The sequence below is a fragment of the Bombus vancouverensis genome, chromosome 6, assembly GCF_051014615.1.
Source record: "Bombus vancouverensis nearcticus chromosome 6, iyBomVanc1_principal, whole genome shotgun sequence".
Lineage (NCBI taxonomy): Eukaryota > Metazoa > Arthropoda > Insecta > Hymenoptera > Apidae > Bombus > Bombus vancouverensis.
This window is the reverse complement of record NC_134916.1, coordinates 17,186,790-17,207,918: the sequence shown is the minus strand read 5'-3', so window position 1 is coordinate 17,207,918 and position 21,129 is coordinate 17,186,790. Positions and strand designations below refer to the sequence as shown.

The 21,129-nt window shown below is 34.1% G+C and overlaps 2 protein-coding genes and 1 long non-coding RNA gene across 11 annotated transcripts; 2 read left to right on the top strand and 1 right to left on the bottom strand.

Annotated features, from left to right (window-relative positions):
• Window positions 1–296: 296 nt before the first annotated feature.
• Window positions 297–4,083, top strand: LOC117159804 (saccharopine dehydrogenase-like oxidoreductase). 2 transcript variants are annotated; one of them, XM_033339957.2, is made up of 8 exons: window positions 297–442; window positions 1,439–1,621; window positions 1,694–1,866; window positions 1,981–2,297; window positions 2,415–2,561; window positions 2,662–2,752; window positions 2,855–3,117; window positions 3,195–4,083. In XM_033339957.2, exons 2-8 carry the CDS (start codon window positions 1,450–1,452, stop codon window positions 3,298–3,300), a joined length of 1,269 nt encoding a protein of 422 aa, XP_033195848.1. In that variant the 5' UTR covers window positions 297–442; window positions 1,439–1,449; the 3' UTR covers window positions 3,301–4,083. The 2 variants fall into 2 exon arrangements, with proteins under 2 accessions (XP_033195848.1, XP_033195847.1); XM_033339956.2 differs by having other exon boundaries at window positions 1,691–1,866.
• Window positions 4,084–4,673: 590 nt separating this feature from the next.
• Window positions 4,674–21,110, top strand: LOC117159809 (GTP cyclohydrolase punch). Of its 3 annotated transcripts, XM_076619459.1 has the most exons (6): window positions 4,674–4,755; window positions 4,848–4,939; window positions 13,435–13,644; window positions 16,250–16,415; window positions 18,323–18,439; window positions 19,392–21,110. In XM_076619459.1, exons 2-6 carry the CDS (start codon window positions 4,882–4,884, stop codon window positions 19,519–19,521), a joined length of 681 nt encoding a protein of 226 aa, XP_076475574.1. In that variant the 5' UTR covers window positions 4,674–4,755; window positions 4,848–4,881; the 3' UTR covers window positions 19,522–21,110. The 3 variants fall into 3 exon arrangements, with proteins under 3 accessions (XP_076475574.1, XP_033195854.1, XP_033195852.1); XM_033339963.2 differs by lacking the exon at window positions 4,674–4,755 and having other exon boundaries at window positions 4,830–4,939; XM_033339961.2 differs by lacking the exons at window positions 4,674–4,755; window positions 4,848–4,939 and adding an exon at window positions 9,724–9,910.
• On the bottom strand, window positions 5,647–7,912 carry LOC117159811 (uncharacterized). 6 transcript variants are annotated; one of them, XR_013058678.1, is made up of 4 exons: window positions 7,486–7,912; window positions 7,165–7,424; window positions 6,662–6,872; window positions 5,647–6,505 (listed from the first exon to the last, which is right to left on the bottom strand). It is a non-coding gene; the product is annotated as an uncharacterized LOC117159811 (long non-coding RNA). The 6 variants fall into 6 exon arrangements; XR_013058680.1 differs by having other exon boundaries at window positions 6,671–6,872; XR_013058677.1 differs by having other exon boundaries at window positions 5,647–6,872; window positions 7,486–7,686; window positions 7,763–7,912.
• Window positions 21,111–21,129: the final 19 nt, after the last annotated feature.

Here is a 21,129-nt window from a genome sequence, read left to right as displayed (position 1 = left end):
GATCCTTTAAATATGTATTTAAATAATGGAAATATAACAACGGTTGGTTGTTAACATTTTACTTATTTTATTCATAATATATGTCGGAGATGAAAGGAAAACGTATTGTACTAATAAAACACATTACCAAATGCAAATGCGTCGAAGTAAGTATCTCTGTATAAGATAATATTATATTTTCAATTTTTAAAAATAATTTTTATAGTTAAAAGTTTGTATTTGATGTATAAAAACAGCAGACCATTGAACATTACGTAATAAAATCCCCTCTCTATTGGTATTCAGTATACATATGTATGCATATGTATGTATGTACTCTGGTCAAGCTCAATTCGATTCTATCAACATACGGATAGAAAGACGTAATTGTGAGGAAGAGTGCAACGTTACTAAAGTTAGCACGGAAAAAGGTTGTGATCCTGTTTATCAACGTTTATACAAGGTATGTATTTTGTCGACAAGATATAAAAATTTTATAATTTTGCTAAAGATATAGTAAACTCTTGAGAATTATAATTATATCAAATTACCGGCGAAATGACATTTCAGTCTACAGCAATATTCAAGATAGTATACTAAAAGGCGTGTCTTTTGTTTTTATTTGATATTTCCCAATGCGCATCTTAAAGAAGTATATTCAAGGATTATTATTGTTCATATCTTATTTCTTATATATAATTCGCACTTATATATACATATATATAAATAATTCATATTTATTAATTAATGAACTTCAAACCAGATCTAGTTCATAATAATTTATATACTGATGACATTTAAGTAAAAACATGTACTTTATTTAAATTCATTATATAATTGTAAAATTATTACATGCAATAATACAACATAATAAAGTATAAAGCAATTTTCTACCTGAGCATATTCAATTTTTTTATATTCATAAAAATATAAATTTGCATATGTGTATATAAATAGTCTGACCATGAAATATTAGTTTTTTACCTTTGAATATTTAAAAGTTAAATCAATCATACGGTAATTATAGTCTTAATAAGAGACTGACATGATCATATACATGTCTGTGGTTTGATGCAAGTCTCTTGCCACTCTCAGCATTTATTAAATTCAAATATTAGCACTTAAAGATATGTTAAAAAAATTTATGTTCAAATAATTTCTGACACAGATGTTTCCAGTGTTCCAAATTTCTTTTTTGATAGAAAGAGACAATAAAATTTATGTTGTTTTTGTTTTTTATGTTGACTTTGCTATTTTCTACAGAAGGTTTATTTTAACATTTTAACATTGGTATATACAAATGTTATTTTAGTCATTTCTACATAGAATTTGAAATTGTCTTTTGTTATATATAATATACAATTGTTTGCAAACTTAATATCAGGTTTAACTCATTTTTGCAAAAATATGACATTGGCATTTCTTATACCAAACCAGAGATATATTTTATTATTTTTAGGTGTTATCATTATGACAGACGAACGATTAGACTTTGTGATATTTGGAGCTACTGGATATACTGGAAAATATGCTGTAAAAGTAGCAGCACAACTAGCTAAAGAAAAAGAAATGAAATTTGGAGTATCTGGACGCAGAAAGCAAGCTTTACAAGCAGTTGTTAAAGAATTTGCTTCTGATATTGGTAACATTAGATCATTAAGTTCTTGCATAATATTGCTTATATTATAATAATATGATGAATTAACTTTAGAAGATGTACCTATATTGATTGCTGATTTGAAAGATGAAGAGTCTTTAAAAAAAATGACAGCACAAGCTAAAGTGCTTGTTAATTGTTGTGGCCCATATAGATTTTATGGAGAACCAGTAATTAAAGCATGTATTGCTACACATACTCATCAAGTTGATGTCAGTGGTGAACCACAGGTAATTTTTTCAAAATGTTTCAAAATTATTAAAGTTAATAACTTGATATTAATTCTACTTGTTACTTGTGCTATATATTTTTACATTGTTTATCCTTTTATTTTTGTATTACAGTATATAGAAAGTATTCAATTAAAATATAATAAGGCAGCAGAAGAAGCTGGTATCTATATCATAAGTGCATGTGGATTTGATAGCATACCATGTGATCTTGGTATCATTTTTACACAACAAAAATTTAATGGTGAAGTCAATTCTATCGAAACTTATCTAAATACATGGGTAACTACAAAAGTTAGCGGTGCTCTCATTCATTATGGAACATATGAATCAGCAATTTATGGTATTGCAAATTTTCATGAATTACGCGAGTTGCGCTCCAAACTCTATCCTGAGAGATTACCTCAATTCTGGCCAAAGCTTAAACCAAGGTTAACAATAAAATAAACATAACATAATTATAATTATATAAATTAATTATAAATATATTAAATACATTTCTGCATTGTTTATGTTTCCTAATCTTAATAATCTTAATAACCTTTTAGGGGTTTCCTCCACAAATCTTCTATATCAGAAGGTTGGTCTATGGTATTTCCAGGATCTGACCGTTCTGTAGCTCTGCGTACCCAGCGATTTTTGTATGAAAAATATAAACAACGGCCAGCTCAAGTTCAAACTTATTTTACACTCAAGTAAAATTTATATTTATCTTATTATTAAGCTACTTAAAGCCAATCATAAGAATTATATTAAAAATTTCATATTAAATATCTCTTTCTTTTTTAATGATAGATCTCTTTTCTCTGTGTTGACAACTGCTATTTTTGGTTTAATATTTGTAATGTTATCTAAATATGAATTTGGTCGTAATTTGTTGCTAAAGGTATGTCCTATTTTTTTATTATAAAATACATATTTCATATCAGTTTGATACTTGAAACAAAAAGTAATGCAAGTTTTGCAAAATTTATTTGATTCTGTTTAGTATCCCACTTTCTTTTCCGGTGGATATATAAGCCGCGAAGGCCCTAAGCCGGAGATACTGGATAACACTCGTTTCTCCATAACCTTTAAAGCAGATGGATGGACTGAAGGATTAGTTGAACCTACTGACAAACATGACAATTTACCAAACAAAGTAATGATTACTAAAGTTAGTGGAACCGATCCTGCATATGGCGCTACATGCGTTATGTTACTACTTTCTGCTATAACAATACTTAAGGAATCCGATAAAATACCTGTAACGTACGTTTATAGTTTTTACTTGAATGTATATTATTCCATATACATATTATTTTATAATTTTTATTATACTGTTTTAGTGGTGGTGTTTTATCTGCTGGTGCTGCATTTAATAAAACATCATTGATCGATGAGTTGATAAAGAAGGATATAAAATTCGAAGTTGTTTCTTCCATTGAAACATAAAGTCTTTTATATACTTACAGGTTACAGGTACAACTTTGCTCTATTATAGCGAAAACAAAAATATAGGAATGGGGAACATTGCATTTTTTGTTTTGTAGTTATATTTAAATTTGATACTAATATTTTCAATTTTCCAACTAATTAACACTCCACAGATAGCTATTTTTTATAGAAATATTTTTATCTACATAATCGCATTTAAAACAATTTGCAGACGTTAAATTATATTTTTAAGTATTTTTGAATACTAAATAACAAGTTTTAGTTTGCAAAGATTATTTGAAACGTGCTTTGAATATGCACATAAAAATATATTCATATATATAACTAAATATATATATATATATCGAAGAAAAAAATGCAAAACATACTTATCTATGATGACACTGCATTTCTTTTGTATTTAGTTGACAAAATTAATTTTTTTATGAGTCTTCGTAATTGTCGTAATTTAACATATGATAATAATGCTGATATAATAAAATAACTACTTGTTTTGGTAAAAACAATAATACGTGATATATACATATGTGTATATATATATATAATCCATTTACATTTTCTATAAATGTATCATTATATAAAGTATAACACAAAGAAAATATATTTATTGATTACTGAAACTATGTATATGTGCTCGATTAACGCACATCATATAAATCTTTATATTTCTAATTGATGAATGAGTTAATGTTAATGTTTTATATTTTATTTCTTATACTTTAATAGATGTTAATCATTTGTATTATCTCCTTAATAAAACTGCTTTTCATTACAAATAAATTTACGTTTACATTTAAACCAAACCACTATATGATAGGATGAAAATTGACTTTGTTTAGATAACTATTCATCGTCCGCAATAGACATATTCAGTCACATCTTTTTTCAAATGGAGATGAAATGGAGATTTTGATACAATTGCTTTATATAACTGTACTGTTAAGTATTTATTCAGTATTGTATAAGATTTTAATTATTGTTTTGATTTTCCATAAAATCCAAATGAATGTATGTCATTCATTTATATAACTTACGGCAAAAAAAAACTAAATTATTTTTCTATTTTTATTAATGATCATAATTTAGAATGTTATGTTGACGCTATAAACGATTTTCACAATTCTAATATCATCTATCTACGATTTCATTACTGTTCATTTTTACAAAATTAAAAAGAGATAATTCGCCTTTGTATTATAGTGAAAATATCTTTGTTACAACTTTCTTTATTCTTAGTTTCGAAAAGAAGTGCTCGTATTTCCTGCTGTAATACCAAAGTGGCAAGAGATGGAAGGGGAATCAGCTTGACAAAGGTTTTTCGATCTGAGTAGAGATATATAAATCTGTAGTTGGAAAGAGAATCGTTAGTGAACGATTCATACTTACTTCGATACATACTTACATTCAGTCTTAACCGTCGCGTTTTTCCTCATCATTCCTTGAGACGTCATTGTACAGTTATCATATATATATATATAATACATAATATATATATTATAGAAATTGTACAGAGAAAACATTAATCTTTCTTTTATTTTTTAAAGAATATAAGTCCTGCATAAGTAATCCTCGATTTTCATGAAGAAATACATCGAAGATCATCTTAGAGATAAAATGAATTGCATAGCCAAAAGCGGTAAGTATCATGTTAATATCGTAATTTTTGTATTTCTACCAATTCACTGAACTCTTTATATCTACATAAAGTTGTAAACCTTATATTTACTTTTGCAGAGTTTATTAACATTTTAAGTTCAGTTATTCTTTTGTTTAATACTTTAATGATAAAAAGTGTATTGGACATGGAATCGGTCTTATAAACGGAATAGAAATTAAATGCTTGTAAATGCTTGTAATTACAAGCATTTTATGAATTAATTATAAATTAATAGCCATTGCACACATATACACATAGATATGTTAGTTAGAATTTATCATGACTTTTTAATTTCATCGCGACTTCCTCAATTATTAGACTAGAACGAGTACATAACACCTATGAGGGATTATATCTTCTCATATTCATTGCATTTCTTTTCAGCATGCGGCTCGATGTCATGTTATAATAGATTTATATTTGCCAATCATATTAAATAACGATAAAACGATATCGTCGATATCGACATGAGACTATATAATCATATCAAGTATCTGCGTACTCTATACTTTGTATTAGGGTAAAGCATGCGGTATTAGGATAGAGCAAAGAACTTGGATATAGAGTTTCTAGTTCACGATATCACAAAATATAGGTCTTTACTGTTTATTATTTATTTAAAAATTATCATTTGTAGAAATGAAATCTTACTACTTCCGAGATCGATTTTTAAATAATTAAAATAATTATTAAAAGAAAGATATTGTATTGATTATCTCCTATCTATTGCTATTACATAGAGAAGTAAATTATGATGGAACAGTGATTTTTGCTAGAGAGCTCTCGCTTTTATGACTCTATGCTTAAATGATTCGGGGTAGATCCATTCTTCGCGTGCCTATCATCGTACATTCCTCTGGCATTGATTCGCTGTTGTTGTTACATGAGAATGACCTCGAATTCTTCACCGATACACTTTAGTTTTCTATACGTCGCCTTTCCTTTAGTTTTTCCCCCTTTATAACGCAACCTCTAAACCGGTGCAAAAAGCTTCACGCTCGTTAAGTCGTTAGACGAACGTTAATAAAATCCGCACAATGGAACGTCGAGAGTATTTTCCTTCTTCATGGATTTCAAGTAGACTCTTGTAACAAGGCGAAATTTTATCGTTTCGTTGAACATATTCAGCGGGGTTTTTGGGATGTCAGATACTTCGCGATGTACCAACAGCAGCTTTGTATTGATTGCAAGTAGTGAAGGTCAATTGATCTCACAATCAGACGAGTTTCAGTAGTGCAACTATGAATACGGACGAGAAATGTAACTTTGCGCGCTTTTGTACAGTTCGATAGATACGCTATCATCGTACAGAAAATAATATGAGCCAACGCATTATTTTTTCGCGTAGATCGTTTAGATAAAACAAAGATTTATGCTTTATTCGTTCAGTAATGCAAAGTGCAAAAACTCGTTTAAAGTATACTTTTCCATATATATATATATATAGGTACAATGTCATTGCAGCTTGAATTGACTAACTTATTAATCATAATTTATTTTTGTTATAGTTCCTTATTTTAAAAAAGCGTAGTTCGAAAGGCAGTCCTGTAAAAGTATCGTACAATTAACAGAAATAGTAGGAGAATAGAACAAGTAACGAGTAGGAGGCAATAAGTAAGTGTAAGTCATATGTAAGTTGCTAGTCAGTTAACGGATTCTAATATATTATCACAAACTATAATAGACGTATAGTAACTTTACTCATTCCACCTTCAGGTCCCCTTGTAGACTAATAGCCTAGCCGGAATATCATGATAACCTCATCGACGTTGAAACTTAATTACTGAAACAGGGAATGGCCAGTTGCATGCGACCACCATCGCTTTTATCATTGTCGCTATTAATTACCAACAGTACTTATAGGGCTATCGAGATCTTGTTATGTCGCTGTTTTCAAGGTCATCGCTTGCATCTGAAAATGACGATTATACGTGTGTTTTCATAATAACTCTACTATATTTCCATAGCGTTTTAGGAATGTCTTGATAAATAGGAAATAAAAATATATAGGTTTCTTCGAGTTGTGCATCTTTCATGATGCTTACGTAGAGAAGATAGAATGTATAAAAGTCAAAATTAAGTATGATCTCGCGAAATTGGTGTTTGACGTACGCGTAAAACGTGTACTAAGAAAGATCTACGCGCATTAAACACGTTTACACGGTCTTAAGGAGTCCTGCGAATAAAAGGAATAAGATCAGTACCGAGGAACCGGTCTCTTGGAAATCACAATGACGTAAATTCTGACTCGCGTTCTAAAAACCCATAAAGGATAGTGTTTCCTTTCCTTCTGTGCTTTCCTGTTGCTCCATCATAAATTTTCCTTGTAATCAATCTGTGGTTACTCCGATATTAGATGAGTGCAATATATGTATCTATGTAGCGTGCAATCATAAATTAAACCATAGAAAAATCAAAATGCTTGTGGCGATGGATTTTACTTTTCTTTTTTATCTTGCAATAACTAAGAACATTATATAAGCAAATTAGTGTTGATTTTTATTAAGATCGGAAAATATACCTACTTTATCTTCACTATAGAAGCTGGTTATTTTAGAGTTAAGAAGCTATACATATTAATGGAAGTTATTTAATAAATTTATATTCCTGCAGTATTAAGTCCCCTCTGCTCAAACGATAATTAGTAAAAGTTGACCTGTAATTGTTAAAGATTAGAATTCGTACTCTCGAAAGGAATACATAATTCCAAATTGATATTGATGGCCCTGAAAATGACTCGAGGTTCTTAATCTGTGCAAAAATATCTTGGAAAATTATATGCTTGACAATGGAAAGGGTTACCTTTACTGTTTCACTAATATCATTGCAGCTCTATATCATTTTCATTTAGTATGTTTCATTGTGAATCTTAATTATATGTATCTAGAAACGATAATTCTCACGGTATTTTTGTACGCTAAAAGCGTAACCGTGTGCCATGTCGACCTCGCAATCGCAAGTTACGGATATTTCGACACTTTCCTATGGCGAGGCGCTACTTGTCACTCGACACTGCACATCTCGCAGTGTGTAGTCCGGGCAAAGTTGGGTATTTCCCTCTCGAACGCTGTAGCGGGAGGATCGTTCGCTTGGAGGGAGGTATTCTCACTTCTATGTCACTCTCACCGTGCAGTACTTGCATTCTCCCGATATATACTGAACGTGACGCGAGATTTTGCTCATCAGTCGCGAGAATTTGCTTTTTGGGGGTCGAGTAGTGACACCACGCTTCAACGGCTACGGTCACTACAGTTTTCTACATAAAACAAAATAAAGGTTAAAAAAAAACGAGAGGGAAAAAAGTACTTGTTGGGAAAAAGAGAGACGGAGACACGGTGCGATTAGGGCGGAACAAAGACAGAGGGGGAAAGAGATAGAGACGGAAGAACCATAGGGAACATTCGTACTCTCCACAGTTCCGTCGGTTCAGTCACACTGCGTCACTTAACCGAGCGAGTTCGCGGTCGTTTCTCTTTCCGTTCGGACTCGTTGACCACTCTCTTTTTTATTTTCTTATTTCTGTCTTCTCCCGTGTCTCAAACCTGTCTCATTCCTTTATTTCCCCTTTCGTTTTCGTTCATTTTGTCTAAAGAATATAATAATATTCGCGATTGTTCTCTCATGAGTACGAACGTTTAATCTTGGGAAAGCGACGTCGGACGTTTTTAACGACGTTTCACTTTTTTCGTACCGGTGTTCGACGAACATCCAAGGGGTGCACGTGAATCGACAGAGTCAATCCGACTGCGAGTAAGTTTCATCAGTTTGATGGTAGAACCCGATTCGCTGAATCTTGCCGAGTACTATATACATAACACGCGTATTGTTCGTGAATCACGTGGTAGAGGATGTGCTGAAACACTTTGAATCGCTTTCAATATGATTTGATATTTAAAGCTTTTGAGAAACTTGATAAATCTTGAAAGTCTCTGTACTTGTATAAATCTTAATACATCTTAATATATATTATATTTTATCTGTACAGTGTGTTCTATCTTCGATATTTTATATGAGTCACGAAAATGTAAAACAGACTCGAACTCTGTCAAGACACAAGATTTAAAAATCATCGGGACTAAAAAATTTTAAACATAAAATCATATTTGATATTTTAGAAGTTTCAAATTGCTTCGAAATTCATATTGAAATACTTAGAGGCATTAAGAGAAAATCGCGCGTCATTTGTTACGTGGTTCCACAATCCTTAAAGAAGGAGTCTCTTGTCAAACGACAAAACGATATTTCCTCGTCAACAAAAGTATTCCTATAATAGAAAGTGGCAATACTCATTCACCGTCGCAATAATTACCCGGTATATATACCTGACACATCTATTTATTCTACATACGTAATATCAGAGGCTCTTCCAAGTCAGTTCCAAGAACTGGTGGGGGTAACGGTGGCCAATTAACGAAGTATCAATTATCAACATTCCAGAATTAAAAATGGAACAGATTCTCTTTTTACCACGATTCGACGAATTTAAACCACTATTGCCGCGATGTGTATATGTATTAGTAAATAATTTAATAATACAGTTACTATTATAAACTCGGCACGTTTAGCGTCAATCGCTTCGATTCTCTACCGTTTATTACGTTTACTTTCTGCTTGCTGTGTGCCATTCGTTTGAAAAACACCTTCAACCAATTTTGATAGAGCGTTTGTGTTCCTCATTGATCGATCATCTATCGGATTGAGAAGAGGCCGTGTTACTATTGCTACTATAGTTCGAGTGGCGAACAGGATCGGAAGACGCAGTCATGAACGGGATTTCCACTCAATGCGCGAAAATCAAGGACCTAAGCATATACGACGACGAAGACGACCACAAGATGAAAATAAAAAAGCCGGGACCAATAAGAACTGTTTCCTGGTCGGAGAGCGTCGAGGAGAGCAATTTGGATGTACCGGGGACGCCCAGAACTCCACGAACTTCCACCACGCCAGGTATCGTTTCCACGTATGATTAACACTCCTCCGATTAGGGATTTTGCCACGTTCGCGTCACAGGAAATTTCCGAGATTAATAACAAGTAACGAACCGGTGGAATGTTACGAATGTTATCGTGTTACCACGATTAGTCGACTACCAAGCTCATTTGAATTTACAAATTTTCGAGTTAAATAATATAATATATATACGATATTAAGTGTTATTATTACATAGCGAAACCTATTAGCTGAAAGGCAGTTCTCGTGCTGGTACTTTGCGTAATAGATGGAACGGGAATGTTCATACGATAAATAATCGTTTGAAAGTTGTATAAATTAGATAGATACACAAAATCGCGTTTCTCCAGGGCCACCTTGCATTATAGTCTACTTGCGTTATAGTTAACTGATAGGCTATAGATTTATCTTCTTCGACATTAGATACATTTTTATGTCGCGTAGGGTTTGCGATTTATAAAAGTTCTATTTCATTGCCAATAAAACCTGTTACTGTGTAACACTGCTTTAGTAGCAAGAATCTGTAACACCTGATTCGTTAAATTTCATTCGCAACGTTGATCGTGCAAAGGGTCCCAGATTCGAGACTTTACAACTTTGCCGGATCAGACGTTTTTTGATTGGAAAATTTGGAATGCTTCCTTTCCATCGAGCTATTAGATATACTTGTTACAACAAGTGGCAGCTACTTTGTTGACTTGGATATTTGTGATAATTGAACAATTTCCATTCAGGTTTTGATATTATCTACGCTCCGTAAATTGCAGCAACGCGCCATTAAATTTTTCTGTAACATTGATCGTTATTAACTCTGTTATGCGCTTTATCTGCAAATTCGAAGAACAATTATTTCAATTTTCTCAAAACGACGGAATCTTCTGCCGTTAATTGCGTGCCTAATCGATTGCACGAACATAAGTAACCGTAGCCTGTTGCACTTTCCGTAAAAAGAAGAAGGAAGAAAAAGAGGGAATTACGTTACGGTATCATTTACGTATTAAGGACCGTGACAAAACATTCATACACCTGATGCTCGTTTTATTCTCCACTCTCCATTGTTGTTAGTCTAATCTCGGTCATCTCACCGACTTTTAATTTTATTTCGGGCAGCGTCGCTGTCATTGATCAAACCGTGATCCGTGACAAAGATTTGGAGAGCACTGTGGTCATAGTTCCCGTTTCCAGGTCAACTGTAACCTGCTGATCGTAAAATGATAAAAGACCCTGGGAACTGTTGGGGTACAGTTATGATGGAACGTAACTCATAACTGTAATGTTACGAATGTACGATCCCTCGTAACGCGACTATCAACTTTCTGAAGGAACGGAGAGCATCTTTTATTTTTCGGTGAAAAAGGTTGACATAATTTCGCACACTTTCATTCGCCACGAATTTATAACTTTAGAAACAAGAATGACTTCATCGTTTTGAATAAAACGTGCGTCGATGATCTTTCAATCGCTGCTTTCGTGTATTTGCTTTCCTGCTTCTTCGATATCTTCCAAATATAATATCTTTGCTCGCTAAAATAGAATACGAAGAATCGATGGGTTTTTGCACGTGCAATCTTTCCACATAATCGTAAATATTGAAGAGATCAATATTTACATAATAACGAAGTGTCGTACGTGCTGTAGGAATGGCCAACAAGTGGACCACGATCGGTCGGTCGACTTGTTAATAAATATTAATATTAATAAAATGCCATGTTCGTTTAATACCTCTTCTCTCTTTTTCATTTATTAGTACACAAGGCGCATGTTTGAATGTGTTAAACGTGAAGATTTTAATAGGTAGATCGCGAACACATTTTTAAGAAAAATAGTCGTCATGTATTATATAATGAAGTTGGCCACCTCTGCTGTAGAGTGCAAAGCAACGTGTGCTATGTTTCGTAATAATATCTCTTTCTTGTTAAACCTTCTTTAATTTCCTTTCTCGGGAAAAGGTCTTAAAATTACGAAAAATTTTGATTAAATCAAATAGAACCAAAGCGTTAATAATTAACCCAATTTACCGAATTTGGAAACATTAACGTTCGTCTATTTACAGAAGCAGATTGAAAAGTTTGCGGTATCCGCGCTAAGATTTGCTTTATCTGTCTTACTGTCATTGTCATTCTGGAAACTTCTCAGTCTGCCCTCGTAATTCAGCGTATAGTTATCGAATCGATATTTAGCCTTCTATAAAACAAAAATCATGCAATTCATGATAACTAACGTAACTATATCACGTACGTATAATAAAGTTGAACCTGGCTACCAATTTCCAGGAATGCGTACAATATGCGTGCATATTGATACAGCGTATTGGAGCAGTGCCGTTACTCGATTGAATTACGCGATACCGTTCATTAGCAAGAGCATGGTTTAACTTAGTTTTCCATCTTGAATACGTCAATTCCAGTGTTAGATTCTATCTACCGCGCTTGCAAGAACAAATCTATGCCGAGAGAAGTCCCGAGAACTGATTCTCTTTAATTTAATACGTTCTAGATTGCTCGCGAATGAAGCGTTATACAAGTGATAAATTATGGCTATCGATAGAAATCTCGCCTTCTGCTTGATGTAACGCCATCGTTAATCGTTATGCAATAAGTTCGGCAATGCATGCAAGACGACCGTCAACGACAAACCTCGTCGTGGATCAGAACACTTTGGAATATTACAGGCATCGTTCGAAGAGTAGCGTGGGACCCTCGCCGGACGATCGATCCATCGATCGATCTACATTTGCGAATGTGAATTAAAGCGTTATGCTAATCGTGAATGGAAACATTTAACGTTTATGAATATACAATGTTTCGTACCCGTTAAAGGAAGCGAGGAAGAAGAAAAAAAGAACTGGTCCAAAGTAATAAGCACGGATTAAGGTTGCCTTACGTTGCGTTTCGTTATTACGTTATTAATTCCTTTTATGTTGTTCCTTTGATTTGTTCCACTTGCCAATTAAAATCGTGTCACTTTGTTAGACATCTACTTTTATTAAACTTGTACCCGTCAAACTCGTGATTCAACTTTGTTTGCCGATCGATCGTGTCTTTGTCTAGAAATCTTACTGCGTATCTTCTTCTATACTTTGCAAAGAGTATCGAGAGACAAAAGACGCATTAGGAAAATCTTTGTTCGTCAAAATTTGCGAACAGGTGTTTGCTGGCAGAGGTATCGTAGTATGTATTAAAAATAGCAAATACGTGCTTGTACTTGTTATCAATATCGAATATGTGCTTCTCATAGGAAGGCAACAAATTTGTTTTTCGTTACCACACGCAAGCAAACCTATCGAATCGTGAGTCTTACGTCAGCGCGGGTCATTGCCAACGATAACGATGATGTTTAAAAAAATGAAATCAGGCTTCATAATCGCCAAGAACAGGATCTAGTAAACATTGACGTTTACGTATATGAGAGATAAAATTAAATTTAAATAGAGTTCAGTGAATTTAATAAACATTGAAAAGTACGATAGATAGTATGATAAAAAGTATGATAGAGATACTTTAAAGTGTTTGCTTTACCAGGACATGAAAAATGTACCTTTCATCACGATTTGGAGCTAGACCATAGGCCACCCACGCGCGAGGCTCTACTTCCGGAAATGTCACGGAGTTACAAGCTACTTTTGAGCTCACTTGGCGAGGATCCTGATCGACCAGGTCTTTTAAAGACTCCGGAACGTGCTGCGAAAGCCATGCTGTTTTTCACCAAAGGTTACGATCAAAGCATCGATGGTAAGTCACTTATCATTAGCTATCACGTTTTTATTACCTTGTATAAGAAATGTACGAGGAAATAAGTTGAACGAAAATAATTAAATAATTAAGAATAAAAAGATATCGTACAATAGGAACGAAAAATAAAATAACAAGGTAAAGATAAGAGAATATAATATAACGTCATTTTCCATAAATCAGATAAGAAGTCGTCCGATTTTCTAATCATAAAAGATCTTTTATTTTACTGAAAATAATACGGCCATTTAATCATGATTCTCTTAAGGTATAGGGTCGATAGAACAGATAAAACCATGAATATACCCACTCGAGGAAAGTGCCGTCCATTTCTTTCCTCCCTCCTTCGAGTTACTCGAGATCCGTCACAGGGGAAAAGAGAGGAAGTCTTAAGTACAATTCGAAAAAAAGAAGGCGTAAAGCTCGTGATATAAATGGGTCTCAGGAACGTACAGCGACTCGAAGAAAATACCTTCCATCTTTCTCTTCCATTTGTCGCGTATCGCGTAGAAATGCTACTGCTCCGCGGTAATTATGATTCCACGAATAGCCAAGTAAAGTAAAAGCGACATGCCCATTAAAGATGCCCTGATATACCGCTTTAATTCGATATCTAAATTTCAATTTATTTCCTCGACATAATATTGTATTATTCGGATATACGTATATAATTTATAATTTATATTAGAATCTTAATTAAGAAACAATTTGTTAGTCATGTCGAGAATCCATCGAATTGATCTAATTGATGCGCTATATAATCCGTTTGATATTTTACTTTCGCTTGTACGAAATGGCTCTCGATAAATAGTACGATCTAACACAACGTTGATGTAGGTGAAACAGCAGCTACAGGTGGTGGTGTCCCTTTAATTCATTTCGACTTAGCTCTCCATCCACCTAGAGTGCAACTGCCCTCGAGATAAGCCTGGTTAACGGCAGTTCTACTCGCCCCAGTGAATTTGAAACGAGTCCAGAGCACTTTCCTACGAAAGCTCAACCCACGCTCTCTTTTAGTCACCCACCACCAACTCCTACGGAACCGTTCCCCTATAATAAGTTCCCTTTACCTTCCATTCTTATCGATAATGTATCAGGACATATAGTGGTATATCTATAGTATACATTCCATGAAACCATTAATCCTCTGTTCTTCGTTAATTTATTTTTGTAGGATCGTGAGCAACGATCGAGTCAAAATCATTTTTAAGTGCTACTACCTGTTTTAATGCACTGATACTCTGTAATTAACGATAATTAACGTGATAGTTAATTCTAGATTATACTACGCGAAAGATATTGCATATAACACACGGTTCTACAAATACAATGTCAAAATCGATATAGCCTGTGGTCTGACGTTTCTGTGCCATATGTTTGCGATTGCACTTTCCCTTTTTCGATGATTCCACTGTTGTCAGAGTAACGTAAAGGTTACCAATAAAAAAATATATAAAAACTATCGGATCGATGATGCTCCATTTAGTTAATAATATTCTGCATAGTTGTTTTGATCGATAACACAAATCTCGGTCGAAGGTTGATCGCGTCAGATCACCAGGTGGAAAAATTAAACTGTACGCTTTCAGCATCTCCTTCAAAGGTAGTTCGTATAGAAGAGAGGAAATTGCTCGAGTTTAGTCTAGTATAGAAACGGAGGTGTGCACGTAAAAGCTCGTTGAAATGAATTTCCACCGCCAAAGCGTTTGGAATTTATATATCATTGTTTCGTCACGTTAAAAGGTTTCGAGGGGTCATTTATTTACAGCGGACAGGAGCATCTTATTACGTATGGAAAAATACACTTGGTTAACCGGGGCGCGAATTCGTTTCATCATTGCCGGTCATTGTGAAGGTGTTTCTTGTTAAGGTTGCCGTGGAAACCGTGGAGAGCACCCTCCATTTCCCACCGACACCTACCAACCACCGATTCATACCTATACACCATCACTAGTACGAATGTTGTAGTAAGTAGGTCAATATCGAGTAAATCACAGCTAGGATCGCGAGGACCTTAACCCACGTGCAAGATGTTCTTTCGCAGAACAATTTAAACGACAACCATTTTCCCACCTTTGTACAAGGTTGGTTGTTTTTTGCGCCAACGGAGTCATTAAAATTGTGTAACGATCACGCGATCTCAGTAAACGAAATATATAAATAAATATGTGTACAAGATTTTTTCATGCAATATCTTTCTACTTTCTGTTTTTTTTTTTTTTTTTATATACATACGAAGGCTGCGGGAGGATAAGTCAACACGATAAATCACGAAAGAACAGGTTTGCAATCCATTGCGTTATCGATCAATCGCGTGTTATCAAAGCTATTCTTTTATTTGGTTTTTGAAACTAAATATAAAAACGTTGTTCGTCCTAGTATTATCATCCAGTTTCACGAAACTTATCACTGGTCAACTATTTTTAAAGAATTTACACCTTTGGAATCAACAGGTTATTTTAATATTCAATTGTATGACGTTATAATTCTAATTTTGCTTAATCGTAAAATAACGTTGTAATTACTTCACCCAAGTGCTACGGAATATATATTTATCATGTTTCTTTCCTGTGATCTTTTTATAATATTTACATATTTATTCCAGACGTTATAAACGACGCGATATACGATGAAGATCACGACGAGATGGTTGTAGTGAAGGATATCGAGATGTTCTCCATGTGCGAGCATCACTTGGTACCGTTCTACGGAAAAGTCTCGATCGGCTACCTACCATGCAAGAAGATCCTTGGGCTGAGCAAATTGGCCAGGTAACGAGGAATTTTCTTTACTAGAAGGCAGCGTTTATCGTAAATTGAATTAACACGAGACATCGTGCTGGTGCAATTGAATCCCGTGAGAGCAGCTGAATCGTTCGTCAGATTAAGACAGCTAATATCTTGTCTCGCGGAAATGGAGATTAATTGATGCTAGATTATTTGTACCAGCGATCAATTAAATCGCGTTGATTGAACTGTCATCATTGCGCGACGTTTTATTAACGCTATTAACCGATACGTACTGATTTATTTTTGACGTAATTAAAGCGAGCCTCCTACAGAGATTAACGAACTTAATCATAGTCGACATAATTAACTTCATATAGGAATTATCACATGCTGTATTCTACAGTCTGTTTCGCTTAAGTGAGAACAGTGGAATATCTCATAAGGAGTTGAAGTTATTAAAAAACTGTTTTAACGAAAGTCGATCGATTCGAAGGATGACATATTATGGCGCAAATCATTTTTTTACAGGGCAGACTTTAAGCTCAATTCCACTTTTTTGAATAGAATAATATTATATTTTTTGATATATTAATCGATATTCATCTCGGCATTCCCTACACGTTTACGTTGTAACGTATGATACATCAAGACAACGTAGACACAAGAATACCGCTTCGGGTCTTTCTTTGTTTTTTGTTACGCACGTTTTATCATATATAACATTTTAGATACCAAGTCAGAATTTCTCCTTATGCTCATCCTATATTCAAAATTTATGTTATTATTCTTGTACTCATTTATAGTTTCTAACGTTTATGTCTTCTGTATGTCTGTACACGTTTATGTTTATAAATCTAAGAAATTCTGACTTTATGAAGCCATGAAGCATTTACCTCGTCATTAGTAGCTGCCTGTCAGTGAGCAGAGACTCAGGACTTTTCCCTCAAATGATAGTCCGATGGTCTGATATGATCCACTCCGATAACGTGGAGGTATCGATGTACGCTAAATCTAAACTATTCGAGATGAGGTTCTCATAGTCCCTCATACGAGGGTTGTTGAGAGTGGAGGAACACACGAATCGGTTGTTTATGCATTTGAGCTTGTAAGAATGGTCAGATCAATATGATTTGTGAAAATTATTCTGCAACTGATCACCTCTACGTTACCGGCACTTGAGAGTACGGAGCGACCTGTGAGGGCCTGCACGGGAATTCCGCGGGTTTTTCACAACAATCATAGCACGCAACAAACCCCATGAAATAAAAGGAGGGAAAGGTGCTGAGTTTTTTCAATAACTTCAAGCCGTTATGAGATACTGCACTGTTCTCGCTTAAACGCGATTAGACGGATTCGCTCTTAGATCGATTCTCGTAGATCATTAAAATAACTATTAAGAATAATGAAAATTATTTTATTCGCTATAAACAGTTTCGTTATCTAATTTAGTTCGATATTTTTACGTGGTCATGATCATGGTGAAAAAAGATTCGTTAAAATGTTGATAGATAAAACTTAATTAAAATAATAAGCAATACTGTGATATTGCATTTCACAATTTCGCGATAACAAATTGCATCGGCAGTAATAGCCGGCAATAGTTATCGGCCTTGATTAGAGGAATATTAAAGCGAGAAGAAAAGAATACGCCGATCGTTGGCACGCCGACCACTTTCACGCATTGCTAGACTTAATCGACCGGTGTCCACTTACTTGTTAAATGTTATGAACTTAACATTAGCCTTCAAACGGTAAGCAACTAGTAGATTTTCAGACATTCGAGCCAGGGTCGTAGCAGGAACTTTCACTTTTCGTTACCTATCTTTTATTCCATATTACGTTCTATGTAAAGTCGTCTTCTTTATATCTTTACTCTTTCTTTTTCCCCTTTTAATAGCCAAATCTTTTCTACTATATTCATCTCTGTTTTCCTGTCTGATTTCTTACAGAATCGTAGAGGTCTTCAGCCGACGACTTCAGGTTCAAGAACGTCTCACCAAACAAATTGCATTAGCTGTAACGAAAGCGGTGCAACCAGCGGGAGTGGCTGTGGTCGTCGAAGGAGTGTACGTATTTTTTAATTTAACGAAAAAAATTCATTCACTATTCTTATAATAAACTTACAATTGAACAGAGCAAAGAAATACGATAGACGTAGGTTGGCAAGATATTTTCTTCATATTTTTATATTGCCTTCGGTTTCGTTCCAATACGCTCGGATCTTGAGCAATAGTTTTCGCAAGGATTAATCGCATATAGGAATACGACCTTGTACTAACAAGGTGCTATCACTCAATAGAAAACGCTTCATTCCATACATAAGAACGTATACATAAAGGCGTTTAATAATTATGTATAAATCGTTCACGTAACGATTCGATCGTGTACTAGCTGCGAACAAATCAATTAAGATTCTTGTGAACAGGATGTATCTGTAATGTGAAATAAGGAGTTGCAATCGTTAATGATCATCTAAATTACGTATACCGAATGTTCAATAATTCAAATATCATAATTTGTGTTATACATAATCAACGTAATCATAAATTGCGAACGAATTACCTAACTTGCGTGCAACAAAAGAGGAAAAACAGGTTCAGTGGGAGGGAAAAAGAGAGCGATGGTGCTTGAATAATTGGTAATTAAAAAACTATGTCGATTAAATGTTAAGCGTCGCCTTGAGAGCTTACAAAAATGAGGAAACTAATAAAAAGATTACCAACCGGTTTTAGTACCAATACTTTTTTCGCAACTCCGAGATTAAGTATCATGTACATTAGAACGAACGTAGATTGTGTTTAAAATGTACAACGTAACGTATCTTGATTATAGTATTTATTTTATTTCTTGCCCATTAGATAACAGTATCTTTGTTAACATAGATTATAGCGAAATCTCAAACTCCGTTTAATATATACATGGTGAATTAATTACTGTCAATTTTAACGGTGAGATATGAGTAATTATTCGATATATAGCAGCAGTGAATAACTTAAAAATACTTTGTTTACGTTACAGGCACATGTGTATGGTAATGAGAGGAGTTCAGAAAATAAACAGCAAGACGGTTACGTCAACGATGCTCGGCGTGTTCCGGGACGATCCAAAGACTCGCGAGGAATTCCTTAATTTGATCCACAACAAATAAACTTCTTTCATCGGACCGTCGAAGCATATATCTTTTTCGTTATTGGCCAAGGGACCAGTCTAGAATGGCCCCGATACGATTCTTGTTCAAACGTTTTTGTCATACTGCTACCTCACTACGAAAGTCGTCCAAAAAAGAAAAGACAATTGTTGATTTGACGGCAAGCTTCTTTGTAACATTCCTTTTATTTTTTTAAGGAAAACATTATTTTGTATGCGCCAACGTTATAAAAAATTAACAGGATTAACTGTCGACCATAGTTATCGTAACAGAACGACTAATAACACAGATTGGACGATGTTGTCTAAGACGTCTTTGAACAAGGCGTTCTTAAACTGCTGATCGAATGACACAGAGACAATATGGTAGTTACATACCGAAACTTTACGTAAGTTCTACAAACTGCTGGTAATACTTCTAGTACGTGAGAGAAAAAAGGAACTTACAGATCGTTTCGCAAAACGACAACGCATATGCTTGAGAAAGCGTGTGATATTTTCCTTAAGGGAACCCGAAACTTCACTAAAAACATATTAATAACATTACCATGCTGCTGGATCAGCTGTAATTATCCGTTCGATTAACGTTATACTTTGCAAATATTTTTGTAATGTTATTGATGTATTCAGGAAATAGGCGAATAACATTCGATTCGGCGTCCTTCGGTAATGCAACTGCGTCAAATATGAAAATGCACTTAAGAAATACCGAAATCGAGGCTTTTCGATCGGCATGAACTGAACGATTGCCAGGACGCTTTCAACCAATGGCCTCGTGACTCGTGACAATACGTATTTTAGATTCTATACTAGCGATTCTGTGTAAAAAAATGTTCGCATCGTGATGCAGCATGCTGATCGAGAAACACAGATTAGCCCTATTATATCTTGAAAGCAAATGCTCACGGCGAACAAATAATAAATTCCTCCGATTTCGTTTCCGTTTCCAGCTTGTAAAACGTTAACAGCCATACGTCTTACAACACGAAACGTTTTAAAAAGTTTCGTACTTGTCTTTACATTCTGTCATCGTGATTCCTTCTACTATTTTTGAGTGTCTTATCAAAGAAGTGCAACTACTCGTTACTTAACGAATTTTAATACTCGATTGACATTTATATCTCTGTAATCTTTATTAAGAATGTATAAAAAATTTCGTAAAAGAAAGCAGTGGTTTCGACGCACAATTTTTCAGCCATACAATGTGTGCCGAAAAACGTTTAAGAATCTAAAAGAATCGATAGAAAAAATTGCGAAATTTTTTCAATGAATTATGTATGATTATTATTAATGCACAACTTCGAAATGTTTTAACACATTCACTTTTGTCGTCGTTTGATATAGTTTCATCTTATCGAATTAATTGCTTTAAGTAATCAAACTAACTTCGTATTTAAATCATTGGAATTGGATTGCGATGTGTCGATGATGTTTGAGGTTCGATACGATATCACGCAACCTTTGCTATGTCCTCCAATTCTATCTTACATTGAATAATGGAAAATATCTTAATGTTATTTATGAGAATGGATGTTTAATATTTATAATATTTTCTGACGATATTATATAAAGTTATATTTATACTTTCAATATCATGTTTCTTTATTAT

What these genes read in the sequence shown, in the direction of transcription:
- LOC117159804 (XM_033339956.2), top strand. Translation starts at nt 1,450, where the DNA reads ATGACAGACGAACGATTAGACTTTGTGATATTTGGAGCTACTGGATAT. An exon ending in ATGTCAGTGGTGAACCACAG is followed by an intron (nt 1,867 to 1,980) that starts GTAATTTTTTCA and finishes TTTGTATTACAG; the next exon opens with TATATAGAAAGTATTCAATT. An exon ending in TGGCCAAAGCTTAAACCAAG is followed by an intron (nt 2,298 to 2,414) that starts GTTAACAATAAA and finishes ATAACCTTTTAG; the next exon opens with GGGTTTCCTCCACAAATCTT.
- LOC117159809 (XM_033339961.2), top strand. Translation starts at nt 9,724, where the DNA reads ATGAACGGGATTTCCACTCAATGCGCGAAAATCAAGGACCTAAGCATA. An exon ending in ACGAACTTCCACCACGCCAG is followed by an intron (nt 9,911 to 13,434) that starts GTATCGTTTCCA and finishes TTGCTTTACCAG; the next exon opens with GACATGAAAAATGTACCTTT. An exon ending in GCTGTGGTCGTCGAAGGAGT is followed by an intron (nt 18,440 to 19,391) that starts GTACGTATTTTT and finishes TTTACGTTACAG; the next exon opens with GCACATGTGTATGGTAATGA.